Raw genomic sequence first — 20,136 nt, 5'->3', positions numbered from 1 at the left:
CACATTTAGCTGTCTCTGTCTCAGAAGACACAACCAGTCCTCACCAGAGGAAGTTGCCTCTATAGCAGTTCTAGAAAGGACACGGGTAGTTTTTGATCTGCTTTCGAGGGAAGAGAAAAAGTGTCCTCTTCTCATTCGGATTCTCCAGGAGGGGTCGCTGCTGTGCGTCATCCGTGTGAGCATATGGGCATCTGTTAAATACATAAAACAGACCCTGAACTGTAAATGAAAGGACATTTTAGCTATGTCAAAGGAAAAACAACCAGTTTTACATAAAATTGAAGCTTAAGTGAACATATGGCATGGTTTCCTCTTGCCTTTCCAAAAAACATTATGTTGATTATACCTTCAATTGTCCAATCTGGCATCTCCTCAGCCTGCATAAGCTGTCTGGCATTCTGCAAACACAATCTAGGACTGCATTAAGCAGATTTTGCACATTAGAATAAAAAAACTTTCTGATAATACAATAAAGTGCAATAAACACTAATGCTTAATTTCATTAGAGGTTTCGTTTTCCTGGATTCACTAATATCCAGACTGGGCATTTCTCATTCATTTTATATGAAGTCGACTGACACCATTGATGATATCCTCTACCGAGAGAAAAATGAGCACGAGCCCACTCGTAAGTCCACAGGATGGATAAAGAAACATCTATGGTTTTTGGCGTAAACCTGAGAAATTGGGAAGAGTCTTGTCAAGTACCTTTAAGAAGATGACAGCAGTTTCAGTGAGCTCCATTTGTCTGAGATGAAAGAGGACTCCTAATAAATCATTACTCATTATCTTAAGGCCTCTGTGTTCATTTTCCTTAGTCTATCCAATTAGTGTATTTTGGTAACAAACATTTATAAAACTTAATTTTCAGATCCTGTCAGATAAATGTCAAGAGACCAGGCATGGGCTTTGCTCAGAAAGTGGCTGGGGGAGATTTCTGGAGCCTGACTGATTGTTTGTGTACTACAGAAGCCCAAGAATGAAAATTGGGTTCTATTGATTCTAATTAGGGAAACATTAAATAAGATTCACCTAGAAACAGTGCTGCCGGCTATTCCATCTTCTGAATGATAGGAATTTCTAAGCTTCCACCGAATTTCTTTGACCCCCTCCAGTCAAGTATCCAGTGGCTTGGGTGAAACAGGTTGCATTTTCCCTGTACTAAAAGAACTCGAATCACGATTTCCTTCCGTTACATTTTTGTACCCTTTATTACTGCATTTTCTTCTAATCCTGAGGATCTAGTAGTTGCTGACAGGTTTCGCTGCATTGTCAGAGCAGTGAAAGTGGAAGCTTTTCCAAGCGTAGCTAAAAAACAGGGTGTTGTTTCGATAGCATATATGAGAAACAAATGTCCTTCTCTTCAGATCCTACAAATTAAAAAGAAAATTTTGATTTTAATTTCTTTTCTAGAAAATACGATATTTGGGAATACTTCCTCCCAAATCTGTATTTTTAATTTGATAATAATTGAATATTACTGCCATTGAATGGTTATCTGTTGATAATTTGAAGTGAACAGAATTCATGTGGTGGTCATAGTAGTAAAAATTTTAAACTCTATCAGAAAAATTACAAATTGTAGCCTGGATAAGTATCCTTGTTACGTTGTTACAGCAGACAAAAAAAGAACTATGTTTTCAATTCTAAGGTATATGAAGTCTGTTCATTTTGAGTTAAAAATGTATAGGGAAAGGCAAATGGTCTAGTAAACGTACAGGAACCTTTGACTTGGCTCACACAGATCGCATTTAATACCCTAGTTTTCTAGAGTAATAGGACACAGACATTGAAATATCTGAGTTTATTCTTACCTATTTGTATTTCCTCACTTAGAAGAAAGTATCCAATCTAAAGCTACATGTAGAAATTGAAAGTGGGGCCAACAAGAAAAATCATTCTGTTAGCAAGGCTTTATAACCCCTTCCATAAACTCTCACATGGCCCTGAGCGATAAAACACATTTGATGTGATGCTTTCCATTTGTCTCTAGTGTTTATTTTACGAAGGATTTTAAAAACATATATCACAAATTTCAGACAGATAAATCTGAACCACAGAATGAACTAAAGACAACAGATGAAAATAGAGGATTAAAGTATTAGACGCTCCAAAGAGGAAATACAGTCACATTTAAGTTGGAGTATTTTTCTGGAAACTGACATTGGCTGTATTTGGAAGATGGGCCGGGTGTGTGGGGAGGGGGAGAAAGGCAAGTCGTTTGTATTGAATGCATCCCACAGAGACAGAGTTATACAGTCAGTAATTCACCCCGGCAGAAGGGCTCTGACCTTTGCTCCTCTTTAAAGGAATTAGGACAGTTAATGACTTTCATGCCCATTATGTCTACGGGCAGGAGGAGTTCTTTGCCTCCTGCATTATGTTCTATATTTCAGTGGCTTATGTGGATATTTATTTTAAAGCTGTTGTATGCTATTTAATCTGCTTCCCCAGATCCCACTTAAGAATCAAAGAGCAGACCCAGAAAGCCTCTAACTTCTCTTATCTGTTTGCTATAAAAAATTTCATTACAGGACAGATGCTTCATTCCAGCAAAGGCAGGTAAAGCCAAGAAGAAACAAAGAACTATTACAACTGCTATGGGTTTTCCAGAACACTGTTTAATGTATATATGTTGAACCGTAAATGGAATATTTGGGGTTGATTATAGGTGTTTGTGGGGTGTTTTTGTTGTTTTTTGTTTTTGCTCAAAACACCACCTAGTTTAGAACGTGCAAAAGAGGGATGATGCTACTAGTGATCTTGTAGTGCTCTGGTCTGATTCTGCAGATAACAAGATTGTCTCACATTTATTGGTGGCTGAACCGGAGAAGATCTATGCCATGCCTGACCCTACTGTTCCCGACAGTGACATCAAAGCCCTCACTACACTGTGCGACTTGGCCGATCGAGAATTGGTGGTTATCATTGGATGGGCGAAGCATATTCCAGGTACCTTTTCTGAAATGAAAAAGAAAGTTTGCAATTAATTCCCTAAGCTTTATATGTTGATTTAGGCAAATTCACAATTTTCTCATTAGGATTTTTAATTTTTATTTATTTATTTTAATTTGCTTTTTTATTTGTATTTTTTAAATTAATTTATTGTTCTTGGCCACACTGCACGGCTTGTGAGAACTTAGTTCCCCAAGCAGGGATTGAACCCAAACCATCGGCAGTGAAAACACAGAGTCTTAACCACTGGACCACCAGGCAATTCCCGTTCATTAGGATTTTTTTAAACCTTTACATTTGTTTTTGTCATACTTAATTTAGTGCTTTCTTGGTCCTAATAGAATCATATGCTGTTTTTATAATTGTACCATCTTGAATGCTTGTTAATTATTTTTTCGCATATGAAGGTACTATTGCCAACCTAAGATAAAGAGAATATAACTTGTTAAAATATTTCTTTATTCTTCTAAAAAGTCCGAGTTTTCTCCTAAGGAAATACTTCTGTTTTTTCTTTTCACTTTAAATAAATGTTTATGAATTGGGGGCTTTAAGGCAGACAGCCTGGGTATAAGTCCTGCCTGGCCTACCAATGGGACAACTTCCCGAACTTACTCTATCTTAGCTTCCTAAACCCTAAATAAAGCTATAATATCGTAATAAAAAAAAGTTTTTGTCAGGAGTAGTCTAGATACCTTTTTTCCTTTTAAAAATCACTTATTTTGTTGTTCATAGTGGCGATTTATACTGAATTGTTTTTCATATTTGCATATTGCTTTGGTTTACAATTAGATATTTACCATGAATTTATACATAAATTATGAAAATAAATGTTAAATTGACATTGTAAATATTCTCATATGGTGACTTAAGAGTAGTATTTCAGGTTTTAAAAAAATATTTATTTGATTGTGCTGTGTCTTAGTTGTGGCAGGCGGGCTCCTTAGTTGTGGCATGTGAACTCTTAGTTGCAGCATGCATGTGGGATCTAGTTCCCTGACCAGGGATCGAACCCGGGCCCCCTGCATTGGGAGTGCAGAGTCTTATCCACTGCGCCCCCAGGGAAGTCCCAAAAGTAGTATTTTAAAGTATCCAATTATTTTTCTCTCCAGGCCTGTCCTTAGATCAGTGAACATATACCTGATCACAAGGTTTAAGAATTTTAGTAGTCTACTTGGATTATTGTTTGTTTGAGCTTTGATCTTCAAATAGTTTACAAACAAATTTTTGGACGATGAGCCGTGTTTCTCTGGTACAGTGAACTTATTTCTGTCTCCTTAAACTAGTTTGTCTTTATGCTTTGAATGCTACAGTAATTTCTTTAATCAAATTGATGGAAGTCCCTTTCCCAGCCCACACTGAAACCAATTTATTGGTCATGATACGCCAGCTATGTTGCTAACAGTCGTAACGAACTGTCAGGCGATATCGCAGTGAAGCTAATTTGAAGTCATTAGGTGTGCAGCGTTCAGGCGACAATTTGTTACAGTGCTTGGGAACACAGCTGACATTTCTGAATGGCTTTGTTCACTGCAGTTCTAGATGAGGCCAAGCAAATTGTAAACTAATTTAAACATCACTCTGTATTATACCGGCTACTTTGTTTTACACTGTTTGCTAATAAAGCACCCCCAATTAAGTCAAAACTAGTTAAATAGGTGAGCTGGAGTGTATTCTTTAGAAGATACCTCCACAAGGGTCACTGCATCTAAAAGAAAGATGAGAATTTGATTGTGTGGATAGCTGATTTGCATTTGGACTGTAATCATATCTATAAGGTTTTTAGAAAAAGCAAAAAAAACGCAATAGAATATGCTGAAAGGTGGTGAGACATTGGAAGTTGTAGCGGTGGAAACAACCAGAATTTACCTAAACAGTGTATGAAAACTTTTCTGGAAGGAAAGTGTGATGAAGGGTTTTAGAAAGAAACAAAACTAAGATTTGTTGAAGTGTCCACAGATACTTTTAAAAATAATCAATATATATTATATCATTTACATTTATCCACACACACAGGTACACAGACATACATACTCACAGGTTTAAAATAGCATTATTCTAACCCGGGGTTTCTCAGTCTTGATGCAATTGATGTTTGGAACCAGATAATCTTTTGTTATGGGGCCTGTCCTGTTCCTTGTAGGGTATTTAGCAACATCCTTGGTTTCTACCTATTAGCATCCTTGAGTTGTAACAAACAAAAATGTCTTCACACATTGCCAGATGTCCTCTTGGGGGGCAAAATCATGCCCCCCTTTCCCGGTTGAGACCCATTGTTCTAACCCGGGAATCAGATATTATTATCCTTAATTCAAAGATAGGGAGATCTGGGGCAGAGAGAGGTAAAAACACTTGCACAGGGCTTCCCTGGTGGCGCAGTGGTTGAGAGTCCGCCTGCCGATGCAGGGGACACGGGTTCGTGCCCCGGTCCGGGAGGATCCCACATGCCGTGGAGCGGCTGGGCCCGTGAGCCATGGCCGCTGAGCCTGCGCGTCCGGAGCCTGTGCTCCGCAACGGGAGAGGCCACGAATTCTGCCCAAGTTCTCCCTGAATTAAGAAATTTGTTAAGCCCATATTCTGTTATCGTACAGACATTCCATAATAACGATCAAGAAAAGTCGTCAACTCCTGCTGCTGCTCTCTGGAAAGGAAAAGTCAGTGATAAATTTGTGGGTCCAGTTGTGTATCTAAGTAGAAATGTCAGCTTACAGAGGAACTTGTCACAGTAAAGGGGCTCTGGTGACCTTTGTGAAGACAGTAACTTTAAATAACTATGAGTAACAGCATTTCCAGTGGTGGAAACAATTGCTATACGATTATGTGTTCAGTCTTAAGCTGAGGCTTAGAATTGGTAGGGGCTGACGTTATTCTCTCTCCCCAGCAAATGCCAGAGGAGGTTACTGTGCAATGATGATTCACAGCTCTGTTTTTCGTGATACCCGGAGGGTGTTTTAAATGACTGCAAGGAGTATCTTGGCTTTTCAGAGAGGGATTAGCAAAACACGAATTCACTGAAATGCCTTTAAGTTTCATAACAGTAAGTGTGCCATGCAGTGTTCGGAGGTAGAAGTAAAAGATGCTGTGATACCAGCGTGCTGGTCTATATAGCCGGGTTCAGGGAGCCTGGGCACGGCAGCAACATGGAGCATGGGATGGGGAGGGGGTAAAGCCAAAGAGAATATAAAGATTAAAGTCTCATTTCTGCCTTGATAAAAGTAAAAATGTGTTTTTGATACCATGACCTAGTCCTCATAACTGGGTCAGAGCTGGAATTAAAGCCAAATCAGAACGGAAATTTCACATCTTAATCTTCAGTTCAAAATTGTTTGTTTGTTTTTTAATGCTTCTGTTAAAACTAAAGTGAAATCTTTTTTTTTTAAATATACTAAAATCCAAGCCTTTGCTCTCTTTGTGCTGCTCTCAGTTTGTGGAATCACACATACACACACACACACACACACACACACTTTTTAAAAATTAAGTTTAGCATACAAGATCAGATCAGTAGCCTTTCTGCACTCCTGGGAAGATACTTTTGTATACTTGCTTTTGCTACATAAAAAAGTGACAAATTCAACAAAAGAAAATATTGAAGAAGAATACATAGGGAGTGGGGTTTTTTTAATCAGTAAATAGAATTAGTTGACTTACTTTAATAAATCACATAAATGGAAAAGTGTGTTGTTCGGAAACATGACCATACTTTATCTCTAGAAGCAAAAAGATCACAAGGGCTTTAGAAAATGCTTGACTTTAGTTGAAGGAGCATAAGGGCACCAGAACAGATGATGGTGCCCTAATAGCCCTTTTTAAGAATGACAGGGCCCCACCATTAGCATCCTTTTATATCCTTGGAAATTGCTCATGCCTCGCTTTTCTGGTTCCTATCTGCCTGACTCTTTTTTATTTCTCTTTCAATTTCGTCCGCGCTCGGATAAGCGCATGCTAACACAATATGATTGAGCTGTAAAATGGACCGCTGTCGCCTCTAATCTCTTTTATGTAGATACGGAGGTCCTGCACACTCCACTTCATTCTCTCTCCATTGTTGGCCTTTTTTAGAATGGGCTGCCAAGTAATGGCGGCTCCGTCACATATTAGAGCTAGGTTTCACAGGGTGTGATAAGACGATTATCAGCCCAGCAGTCAGATCTATTATTGTTCTTTGTGGTTGATTAAAATATTATTTTGTACTGTAACTTTGTTAGCAAAATGCAGAATGTGCTTCGTCAGATGGTGCTTAAAAAAGCATCACCCATATTATCTGACCTATATAAGTGGCTTAAATATATTTATGGATCTTGCCAGACGAATGACTTTAAGAGAAAGGTATTTGAACAATTCAGTGAATGAATGTATTTTAGAAGTTGTTTTTTCCTTTATCAAATATGGCAGATTATCAGGTGGGCTTGTTTATTTTTGACATGACAGATCAAACAGTTACCTGCTGAAGAAGGAGAACTCCATTCAAGTTTGGAGCCTCTTAGTGACATTTTTAAAACAGGAAAAAAAACCACAAAAAACTATAGTTTTTCTTCATACCAAATGAAGGCAGGAAGTATTAAGCTCAAAAAGAAAACCACACTAGGAAGAGATGTGATAAAACAGTCTTTATGTATAGTTATTCATGTAAGAAACAGAAGTCTAAAGTATAAAACCAGTATTCTCCATTTATTCTGAAACATTTTTTCTAAAACGTTCTCTTAGGAAAATGTATTAAAACTTGCTCAGCGAGTTGGCTTTTTCTAGTTTTCTCGACAGAAGTACTTAGAATTTTCTATAAATGACAGAAATCTCTAAAGAACATGGATAAACTATTTCTATATTAGGATATAAATTTTGTGAGAGAATACCCAAGAATGTTTTGAACTAATATTTATGGCTAATGATACTGTTTAAAGATATATTTATTGTTCTAATGCATTTTACGTAGAGATCAATTTTTTAGATTGTATCATTCCCCAGGCGAAGTTGTGAAGGTTTTGTTTTTTAACTGCCCATTACTTATCTTAAACTGCTGGCACCATTACATGATTATGACGTGTGAAAAAGCACAAAAAAATGTGGTGGAAATAATTGCTGTAAGATTATGTTTCCATTTGTAACACCAGGTAAGTTTTCATGTGTATGCATGTGATTATGGTTTCACATGCAGGCATAGTTAACTAAGAGAGTTATGTTATATAGTTAACTAAGAGAGTTGTGTTATATATAAAAAGGACCTAATATGCTGTTTCGTTTCTATATCATTGGCACTTGAAAAATGTACTATTGATTAGTTGATTAAAAATATGCACAGCACAAAACTATTAATTGGCTCTGAGGCTCCGCCCTCCACCCCATGGTATAACTGAATTTACGCCTAGTTGTAATTTCTACTTTGCTACAAGTGAATTAAAGCGATTACAGCTCTTTTCTCAGGATTAATTTTTCTTATATGCATGTAACTTAATGATTTCAGAACTGTGAAGTCATTGAGTCTTTTAGTTAAGTGGAGAAATTTTTTTTTGCGGTACGTGGGCCTCTCACTGCCGTGGCTTCTCCCGTTGCGGAGCACAGGCTCCGGACGCGCAGGCTCAGCGGCCATGGCTTACGGGCCCAGCCGCTCCGTGGCATGTGGGATCTTCCCGGACCGGGGCACGAACCCGTGTCCCCTGCATCGGCAGGCGGACTCTCAACCACTGTGCCACCAGGGAAGCCCCAAGTGGAGAAATTTTAAATTTAAGATCCAATGCCTTGGCACTTAGTAAGACTATTTAAATTACAACTATATTCAATTATCAGATAGTTGGAAGTTATGTTTAATGTACCTGGGAGTTGTATACCTGTGTACCGGTAGTTGTGGTTTATAAAAGGTAGAATAATTCTGAAAGTAAAATCAGAAAACCTGAGCTGTATATAGTTGAGTAATATTTTGTAAGTTATGTAATTGGTCTGGCCATGAGTTATATTGTGAAAATCAAATGAGGAAAAAAAACACACATGCAAATTATACACATATGCATAATTAATTTGCAAATTATCAAGAATGATCTAAAGACGTAAAATATTCAGTGTTCATTTTAGTGCCTAAGAGATTGTGCATAGATTGTCATTTTATTGTAATTAGAGCCAAGTGATCCAAAAAGTTAGTATTCATAAGAGCTATTTCAAAAAATATTCAGAACAAACCTCCATTATAATAGAAAGGGAGGGAAAGGTTATTTAACCAAGAGGGTCACTGAATGGATATGGCCATCACTGTGTCCTAGGCGAACAAGACCATTAGCTTCTAGATGGTCAGGTTCGTCCTCCTCAGCCACACCTGAAATAACTGAACGTTTATCAGTTTCTGAAGTCACAGTTGTGATATGGAGAAAGGAACAAGTTGAAAACTATGTTGTGAAAAAACTAATCTGAAAGATCCCCTACAGGCTTGTTCATTTTCTGCAGCTACCCTTGCTAGAAAGGAGAAAGACCAACAAAGAAGGTTTGAGGTTTCCCAGACAGAGACCTGGTTCAAGAGACACCCCCAAATGTTATTAAAGATGCTCACAAAGACCTCTCCACACCACTCAGTGCCATTGTTTGTGACCTGATGCACAGTGCCGTCACCATGCTGAATTACCTGTGCTCACGTAAGCTCTGTTCCAGTGTCTGGTCCATTCCTAGGTATCCCCCAAATATATCTGCCATCCATTCGTCGTCATGCCATTGTGTACCTCTGATCAGCGAGGAATCATGATTTCATAGCAGTCATGAATACAATTTAAGTATTTGAGTGTCTGCTATGGACCTAATACTATGCTAGGTACTGTGGGGCTTATTCAAGCTACAGGTAACCTGATCTCCACCCTGAATCGTGGATCTGTGTCTGCGTAAATATCTGTGCATACATATGTGCATTGTTATGTGGTAATCTTCTTTTTTGTGGGATTAAGCTTTCAATACAAAAACAACTAACATCGGTAGAGTTTATTATTGTTTACAAAGCACTTTCACGAACTTTTACTTGATGTCCATAACAATTCAGTTGTTTAATTCTTATTGTCCCCTAGAGTCAGGAAGTTTGATTCACACTGTTAGTAGTGTTACTTGAACCATGGAATATTTAACTTAAATGACTTTTTACCAGTAGCTTCAGTAGGTCTTTCTCCCCTATCCTCCTCTACTTCCCCGTACATTTTTTGTCATTTGTTCCAGATTACCTACCTGCCTTTCATACAAGTTTAGGCAAATGGAACATATTTGCCCTGTCTTTAAATATTGTCTCTACATTTATAAAATGAAGGGAGAATTGAATCAAAGAGGAAAGGTATGACACACCTTTAAAATCAATAAAAATCAAGGTGTTTGATTGATAGTGTGCCCTTTATATCCCTGATCACAAATTTTAATGAAACAAGGTGATCACTGTGTAGCTACTCAGCTGAATGGTTGGAAAAGTTTTTAAATGATGGGTTGCTAAAATTGAAGGCTCTTCCTCCCCAATTCCGTTCAGATTCACTGGGTTGAAGATTTCTCTATTCATCAAGTCCTAGAAGATGGTATCATTTTCAGGCAAGTAATTGTAATCGCGAAACTCTTTTGAATGATAAGGTGACAGGATGAGTCTCATCGTTCGGTTCACTATATATATCAGAAGCCTGAACAAGCCTGCACTCTACCTGAGGGTTATCAAAATATTGACATCCCATAGACCTGGCCCAACTCATATCTTTCTGTTCTGGAATTCTGTTTGTTCATAGAGCTGTTACTTCTGACTTTTAGGTTCTTCTCGAGGCTACTTGATGAGTTCAAGAGAGAAAGACTTCTGTGTCTTGTGAAAAGAATTCTATGTGGAAGCTGATTTAATTAGCATAACCCATATATGCTTAAATGGCTCGTTAAAATATTTTTCCACCTCTAAAAGAAGAATTGGAGGGAGAAGTTTAAACGCGATGCTGGCGTGTTTTGTTTCTCCCTCTGCTCCTCTTTGACCCTCTCTCCATCCCTAATCCCACCTCCCTCCCGTGGGCTGGTCACACGTTTTCCCCTGCGTCCCCCTTGCTCTGCCTCAGCCAATCTCCAAATGAATGCATGTCTATCGTGGCCTTGGCTTTGGCACTCTGGATATATTGATTAATAGTTGCCCTAAGCTCCTTTTAGCAAATCAAATTTTCACTTTTAGCAAGGATTTCGCCTCTGATTTATTCAGCAAAGTGAAATGCACTAAATTGACTTTGACATTCAGGGAAAATGGCTGAAAAACAAAGAGCAGAGGAAAGATATATAAATTGTGTGGCAGCTGGAGACTTCAAGCATCTGAGGAACAGTTTTCTGTGGAATACAGAGTAATTTGAAAGCACACAGAGAAGTGGTTTCTTCAAAAAAAAAAGAAAAAAAATGCTGAGTTTTCTTTTTGAATGAGGGTGTAAGTATTACTCAGCTGAACTCAGAATTTCTGGTACAACGCATTATATTTTGTAGATTAAAAATAGCTGCGTAATCCAAGATTGCCTATATCTAAATGAGTTTATGAAAGCTAGGACATAACCTAATTACACTGGAAAAAAGAAATAGTCAAGTCATCCCACATGAAATAGAATAGTTAATGTGAAAGTGTAAGCGCTGTGTAGTAGTAGTAGTGTGTGTGTGTGTGTGTGTGTGTGTGTGTGTGTGTTGTAAAGGATGGAGCTTTTTCATCACCATAAAAAGAATTTGAAAGCCTCAGAAAAGCCATGTAACTTTGCTCTTCTGTTTGCCTTTTTTCCCAAGAATGTTTGCCTTGGCTGTATTCCTTAATGTGACTAAGTCAGCCTACTTCCTTGTTAGACCAAGGTTCGGTGAATAAGTGACCATCAGGTTCAAGATACAAAGTGTGGTTTTGATGCATAAAAAGAAATGGTGCTGATGTAGATGAAGCAAAGAGGAAAGGGGGTTGAACTGAATTCCCTGTGGACACTTGGGGAGGAATGAAAGGTGTGAGGACTACTGAGGAGTAGTTTTGATATTGCGGATCTCGTAGACTGTTGAATTGCCTCTGCCGAGAGGGGTTATCAGAGGGGTGGAAGGAGAAGGGGGAGGGGAAATCTACGAAGGAATTTGCTATTCATTTACCTTTTTGCTCTTCCATGTGAATTTTCCTTATTAACCAAAGTCAGGGTCCACATAGTCAAGGCACTGCCCTCCCTTTAACTATACTTTTTCATTATTCTCTTTCTCTTCATTTTCAACAAATCAGTGTCCAAAGTGACCCAAGCCATCCACATCAGTGGCATCTTACCAATCAGATAATATTTTTAACATTATACCAAACATGTCCCCAGGCATAGAATTTCCCTAACGCCAAGCTGCTTCCTCCCCAGTTCAGGCCACTTTTCAACCTTCATATATGATTCTTAGAAGAACCCAATTAGGAGAATGTATTTAACCTGCTAAAAATCCCTTTAATTGACCAAACTTTCTAAGAAGCTTATGGTATATGATAAACAGATATAATACCTCCATTTGTTTATAAATACCTTGATATTTCTCTTAAGAAAAAAAATTTCTTGGTTTTCCCCAGAAAAGAAAAAAACAAACTATGATTTTCTCAGAAGCAATCAACCACTTTTATTTTTTATTTATTTTTGCCAGGTTATATGTTTTTTTCCTCCACCAAGAATCAGGAATGACGTACAAAGTACACAAACCTCAAGTCAAAGGGATATTCAGCTTTCATTTTATACTTGGATCTCTTAATGTGAAGTTCTGTGCTATTATTATATGAGTTAAAAGTACTAATGCATCGTAATTTAGTTAAAGAGAAACATATAGTGAGTAAATAGCACCTCTTGGTAATTCTAAGCTCTAGAGTCAATTCGCCTTAGTTCATCCCACAATTTTACATGTCTCCATTTAACCACAGAACTTTGCTTCCAATAAGGAAATTATATTTCCATTGCCAGAATGGGCAATTAAGTCCTCACTACATATTGTTAATATTATAAAATCAAGAAGGGGAAAGGACCAGTTTCTTCCACTGGATTCAGATTAAGCCAGTGGATGACCAGCCGTCCAGGTCAGCAGCACAGCCTGTATGGATTTAGAGAGTCATCGGAGCCCAGTGAAACACCGTAATTCCAGGGGTGTCTCTGAAGAGCAGCTCCCTCCTCTCTGTAGGAAGGGGGCTTCACACCTGCTTAACCTACATTAGGGAAGGATTAATTCCCTGAAGTGCTGGGCCCCCTCAGCCAGGCGGCATGTTTATGGCAGGGCACATGGTAGCCTGGGCTGAGGAGGGAGAGAGGGAAGGAACAGCTACGGGTTCAAGGAAGGACTGATTCCTCCTGACATGGTCAGCACTTTAGGAAAAAAAATAGTCCAGCTCTACTTAATCTTGTGATTTTCTGTGTCACGGCAGAGCCCAGTCTGCAATGCAGACTTGTAAACGTAGAAGAGGAATACCCTCCCAAAGGTCCTTTCAACTGTGCATATTACTCAGATTAACCTTTTGTGGAAAAGCATGGAATCTCTACTTGAACATTTCAGATTGATTTCTGTGAGTGGCTGTGATATTGACGCAAAGTGCTGTATGATAGATTTTCCCAAACTTTAAAAAATACGCTTGCTTACTTAGAAACATGCCTACAGGAAGTTTTATGACACTCTTTTAAAAATAAATGGAAGGATAGCAGATAGAGATCTCTTTCTTTAAAAATTAATTCTTGGATGATAGAACCAGAATGACCTTAGAATTCAATTGCTAGAACTTCTCATTTTAAGAGGAAGTAGTATATTGCAGTGGGTAGTGTACCATCCTTGGAGTTAGAGACCATGGTTCAAATTCTGATATCGCTTCGTGCCATGAACTAAGTTTGCTTATGTATAAGATGCGGATGATAATAATAAAGTGACCAACCTGATAGGCTACTGGGACAATTCAGGGAGTTAATGTATGTAAAGTGCCCAATCCAATCTTTTAATTGCTAAGTGTTCAGTAAATGTTAAATGCCTTTATTTGCACATTCACTTACAGATAAAAACGTTGAAGGCCAGGAAAACTGAATGACTTACCCAAGGTCACGAGCTACTCAGGACATAGTTGAGACTAAAACTCAGTCATTTAACAGTTGAGCACTGTTGATATTTATCATCGTCACCACAAGTTTGTCAGAAAAGAGTATATCTTCTTATGCATAGTATTAAATATTAGCAAGTTATCCTCTTTGTTCTATATTATACCACATTATATTACATCATATATATTACATATATTACATATATTACATATATTACATCATATATAAACATGCACATATTTATATGGACAGCATATTTTTTGAAGACAGACCAGTAGTGAAAATGTTATAGAAAAGTTATTTCGGTATATTTTAAGTTGTGCACCCCAAATTATAAGTAATAAACCCATCTTTCTTTTGTTATTCTTTGATATAGCTTGGCTATAATATCTGGATATATCAGATCAAACCCCTTTCTGAAGAATTATTAATCTAAAGGTATAGCTCAGAATCTTTCTGTTTCACACAGGGGGATATAGTAGAGAGAATTCCTTCACTGAGGCTTGAGGTTGGGAAACATAACCAACAGCTTAAAGTGGCCAAGAGTTTCTCAATGGAGGATCTTGATACAGAGCTAAGTGTCTAGGTAACATAGAGACAAAGTAACAGGAATACATGAGGTGCACCTTATATATAAAGCATCTCTGAATACTTGCTGTGTAAATATATGTGATGCTATCTTTGAAGACAATGTCACTGACAGATCAGTATATAACGTTTGATTAAAATTAGCTTGTAGATAATCCATGGATTTTAATTAATCTGGTCAGTTATCCAACCCAGTATACTCAGTGAGGATTTTAGGTTCTCACATTTCTGTATGTGCCATGAAAGTCTAAGTCAAATTTCCAAGGCAATTTTTTACAGTTCGAATAGAATTATTTATTATTTAATGTGAATCTGACCATACCATATTCTTGTAGTTTAATAAATTTCATATGGGCTGAAGATGGATGATGTGGCTATCTTTGAAACATCAACTATGATCATTTTTGAGATATCTGAATATGGTAGTAGGTTCTCTAAATTCAATTTGACTTTTTTTGCACACTTTGTAATATTCAGTTCCCCAACAAAAATACCGTGTGTAATATATTTTTGTAGAAAGCTAATACCTATTCACTCATGCACTGAACAAAAAATATATATTAAAAGCCTACTCTGCGGTTGGCCTTATACTAAAGTTCTGTTTTAGGGAGACTGTCTCTGTCATTATTATATGACTTTGAGGCATAGTTGATCTATTATCAAAACACTTTTTGAATTTTTATCTCAAGAATGGTTGCTTTGCAGCTCACTCAGGATCATGGTTTCTATTTTTCCGTCATACACGTACTCAAGAGTCTTGAAGAAATGCTTTGAGAATGATCAAAGTCAGGTGTCAACCACACCTCCCGGTCCAGTATTTCAGAGTTTCCCACTCTGTAGCTCCCCTCCCTGTATTCTGGATATCAGTGATGTTCTAGGGAATACACTGAGGGCCAGCAGCTGCCTGACAGGGTTTTTATGCTCTTTTCACACCATGTATATGTGGTTGTTCTGAACCCACTTGGATTTTACGTGGTTAAACTATCTCAGAAACAGAGTCTCTTTATGAGTAGAGGCCTGCTTACTGCACGAGGGAAGATGGCAGTATTTTTTACTTTAAGGAAAGGTTCTTCATTTACTTTGAAGAGATATTAAGAACATGGGAATAGAGAGCTGATTACAGCGAGAGCTTTTCTCAGGATTGTTACGGTCGTGTGGCATCTCCTGCCATTAACTTTTGTTCTCGCGTGCAACAGCACAGTTCGGGGGTGCGGGCTCCATGCTGCATCTGTACATGGCTTGTTATCCTCTTATCAAGCTCTTAGCATCCCTTTGTTTATTTGAGACGACAGGAAGACGGTGTAAAGGCTGCTTAGTCAGGGATATCAGCCTTGTTGGCAGGGGAGTGATTGCCAGTTGAAAAACAAGGCATTATTGCTCATTTTTTCCCTCTTATTAGTTTGATTACATTTGCAAATCAAATCAATCCATCAGACATGATCAGGCCTCGTCCGCATTTTAAGGAATAGTAATCTCCGTCTAATAAGATGCAAATGTGTCACATCGGTAAGTAACCAATAAATCATCGTCTTGTCTTTGGCAATCATTAAATATCAGAACCAACAGTCAATTTTTAGTATTTTCAATTTGCGATATGCCGCTGGAATATAAAGATAGATGGACGTAATTACACAAACCAAACACTATTTCAGTTCATTCCAGACAGCAAATTTAGTGGAAGGTATAACTGGCTTGTCATCACACTACATTATTCCTAGCGGTTCATGCAAAGTTCACAGACGAGCTTCAAATGGACATTGCTTTTTTTCAACTTCTAGCAACGTCCGTACAATGGCAATCAAACTTTGATGTAAGGACTTGCATTGACTTCCGCATGGCTGTTATAGTCAGATGCCAGTATGACAGGAAACATATGCTCTCTCCCATCAGACACTGCTGGCAGTGCCAGCTCCAATCTTCTAGATTTTCGATTAGAAAGAAAATGAACTCACGAATGTGAAAATAAAGGAAAACAAAAACAACCAAGAACTCTTCAGATGATTTATACCATCCACATCTCTTTGGACAGTTTCCCTCAGGGGGAAAAAGTGGACAAAAACTTTGTTTTTCTAAGTTTCACATCTTTAGAGCCTCTCTGTTTGGGCAACATATTCTTTTCCCCTAAGTGGCTCTTTGCGAAGATGTGCATGTTTGCAGTGCCCTGATATGATCCAGGAAGAAAGGGTGTGTTGATTTGGGGCACAATAGGGAAATGTCGATATATATATATATATATATATATATATATATATGTGTGTGTATATATAAAATGTTATAATTCAAAGGACATGAAATGAACTTGTTTGGATGGAATATCTGATCTGAATGTCTTTTCCCTAATTATACTTGCTTAGCAACTTGGTAACTTCTGATGAACTGTGACAATTGCCCATTCATTCATTCACAGAAATTGTCTTCCCATAAATGCAAGACCCCACCTCCCAATCCCTCTTGGCTCTATTTATCTCAATGCAATCAGTAGGCATACTTTTCCATCCTTTCCCAATATTTTTCTCTTGTTCAATTCTCTTTCTTCTGAGTGCTCATATAAAAAGCTCTTTTACGTCATTGATCTGATGACATTTGAAAGTTGCAACATTTTCTCTTTGATTTTGGTTTGTTGTTAACCTCATCTCCAGTTACAGCCATCACTTTGGTTCTTTCTCTTTCTTCTCTGCAAAAGTCATTTGCCTTCTCAGTGTAAGTTGCTAAATAGGACGTGAGAGTCATCCTATGAGGATGACAGGTCATCTCTATGACCTTGATGCACCTGCTACTTATTTTGATGGCATTTCCAATCATCACTGACTGATTCCAGTTGATCTTGACAGATTTACCATAGGCTTTATATTTAGAACTTAGAGCTTAAGATTTGGCAATGCCAGTCCTTTGGCCTACTAGATTTCCTTATTTGCCATGAGAAGAGCAAACTCTTTGGAATATTAGTTAATAAGGTCTCTTATTTAAAGTTAACAACATTGAATTTTGACCACGTGACTTATTTATTGTAAACGTGTTGGGTACCTTTATGGTAATCACTCTCCTAGGCAGTGGAATACAAAAGTAAACAGAGCAGAGATGGTCACACGGTGGTAAGGCTCAGAATCTTTTGAGGGACACAGACAAGCAAAGAGACAATTATAACATGGTGTTCTAAGTGCATTGATGGGGCAACACAGCATACTAGGGGTACACCATGGCGGGAACCCTAACTTCGGGAATCAGGGAAGGCTTCTCGAAGACTTGAAGGCTTCTTGTGTAGATAATCCAGAGAAGATAAATGCATAGGGAGGTATCAAGAAGTTTTAGGTGAGCATTAGCTCCCTTCTGTTAATAAAACCAGTCATTGTAAGTTAAACAGGCCCATTTTCAGTACCTCTGCCCATTTGTTAGCAGGACTGGAGAACATCATTCATTGACGTACAAAGAACATTCTTTCAGATTTTAAGAAATTATAATATAGAAGCTGATGAGACTCTGATTTTAGACAGCACAGCAGCTTTCAACTTTAGACAATGAAAACATGCAGTAGTAGCTTGAGGTAGTGGTCAAGACAACTTTTCAAATCAGCAAAATTGATCTTTTAAATGTGTCACATATATGCCTGCGGGATGCATTCTCCATGACCATACATCCGGGCAGGCAAACCAGACTATCACTTGATGAAAACCATTTTAGGCCGCTTCTGCAACCCTTCCTATCTCCGTATCCTTTCAAAGTTAGTCGATTTCCAGCATCCTTTCCCTTTCTGCAAAACTGTTGTGAATTTCTAAAATACAGCTCTGGTCTTTCCAGACGATTGTTTGGCCAGCCAGCACATGCAGCTCAAGGAACCCCGTACAGAGCAGCAATCGCCAGGAACCCCTATGAGTTACAGCTGAGGAAAGCCGTACAGCTCATGCCTTTGAAGCTTTGTACCAGAACCTTATGCTCTCTCTAACCAATTTACATACCACCATGGTATGTTTAATTTGCTTTTTCATCAAATCAATAATGGGTCTAATTGAAAAAATTGGCAGTGCTACGTGCAACCTAAGTACTGATCTCAGTGTTTGCCGGCTAACGGCAACCTCGCGCAGCTCTGCGTACGACACCTGTGTTATTGGTGTGCTTCCGCTCCTAATGCGTACAAAAACAAACATTAATACAGGTGGAGCATCTGCACCAATTGATCACTATGCTATGAGAATTAATCACCTGGCTTTCAGCTTGAAGAATAAAATTTACATCTTTAATGTATGAAATGTATTAACACGCACGCTTGCACCATCGACTTCGGGTAATGTCAGCAGCGGAGCACATACAGCCCCGTTCAGATGTGTTCCCCTGGACATTTGGACCTGGGTGTGTAAATTCGGAGCCAGGTTTTAAGCACTTGATAGGTGTTTTTAAAATTTAGATTTGAGACTTTTGGGTGAATAGTAATAGGAAAATACTGGAAGAGTAAGATTCAACCTAAAGGACTACCACTTTGAGCTGTGGAAATCTGCCTTCAAAAACAGTATGATGACACTTTTGAGGCTGAATTTTATTTTCTCGTCCCATCTAGGATGGGTTTTGGCAACATCATCATCGTCATGGAGCTACATTCATTGAGCACTTACTAGGTGCCAGGCGCAGTGCTCATTGTTTTGTATACATCATCTCAGTTATTCTTCAAAGCAACCCTATAACTGAGGATCACCTCTGACACCATTTTTTAAATTGAAGTGTAGTTGATTTACAATACTGTGTTAGTTTCAGGTGTACAGCATAGTGATTCGGTATTTTTGCAGATTACATTCCATTATAGGTTATTACAAGATATTGGGTATAATTCCCTGTGCTATACAGTAAATCCTCATTGCTTATCATATAGTATTTTTTTTTTTTTTTTTTGTGGTTCGCGGGCATCTCACTGCTGTGGCCTCTCCCGCTGCAGAACACAGGCTCCTGACGCGCAGGCTCAGCAGCCATGGCTCACGGGCCCAGCAGCTCCACAGCATGTGGGATCTTCCCAGACCAGGGCACGAACCCGTGTCCCCTGCATCGGCAGGCGGACTCTCAACCACTGTGCCACCAGGGAAGCCCCATACATAGTATTTCTTAATCTATTAATACCATACCCCCAATTTTTCCCTTCCCCCCTCCACTTTGGTAACCGCAAGTTTGTTTTCTATGTCTATGAGTCTGTTTCTGTTTTGTATGTAGATTCATTGGTATTATTTTTTAGATTCCATATATAAGTGATACCATATAATATTTGTCTTTGTCTGACTTATTTCACTAAGCATAATATTCTCTTGCTCCATCTATGTTGCTGGAAATATCACTAGTTCATTTTTTATGGCTGAGTAGTATTCCATTATATAATATTCCATTCCCCTTGTCGATTGGACACCATTTTATAATTGAGAAAATTGAAGCTTAGAGAAGTCAAACAACTTGCCTGAGATCATGAAGCTAGTAAAATAGAGACAATGAGTCTGAAATTCAGGTCTGCATTCAAAACCCTGATTTTTATCTGCTACGCTAACACAAATTCCTGGTATAAACTAATTCATTTTTTTACGTTCCAAACTGATTTTTTTGTTTA

General features: G+C 38.2%; 1 protein-coding gene across 24 annotated transcripts in view; it reads left to right on the top strand.

Moving 5' to 3' along the window:
• The window catches only part of ESRRG (estrogen related receptor gamma), a 640,838-nt gene that overhangs the window by 578,175 nt on the left and 42,527 nt on the right, over positions 1-20,136 (top strand). For all 24 annotated transcript variants that reach the window (XM_060296399.1, XM_060296971.1, XM_060297084.1 and 21 more), the window contains one exon: positions 2,791-2,952. In XM_060296399.1, the coding sequence (XP_060152382.1) occupies positions 2,791-2,952 (162 nt within the window). The remainder of the gene's footprint in view (positions 1-2,790; positions 2,953-20,136) is intronic.

Source organism: Globicephala melas, chromosome 1 (assembly GCF_963455315.2).
Source record: "Globicephala melas chromosome 1, mGloMel1.2, whole genome shotgun sequence".
Lineage (NCBI taxonomy): Eukaryota > Metazoa > Chordata > Mammalia > Artiodactyla > Delphinidae > Globicephala > Globicephala melas.
The sequence above is the reverse complement of the archived record's forward strand: the minus strand, read 5'-3'. Positions and strand labels throughout refer to the sequence as shown.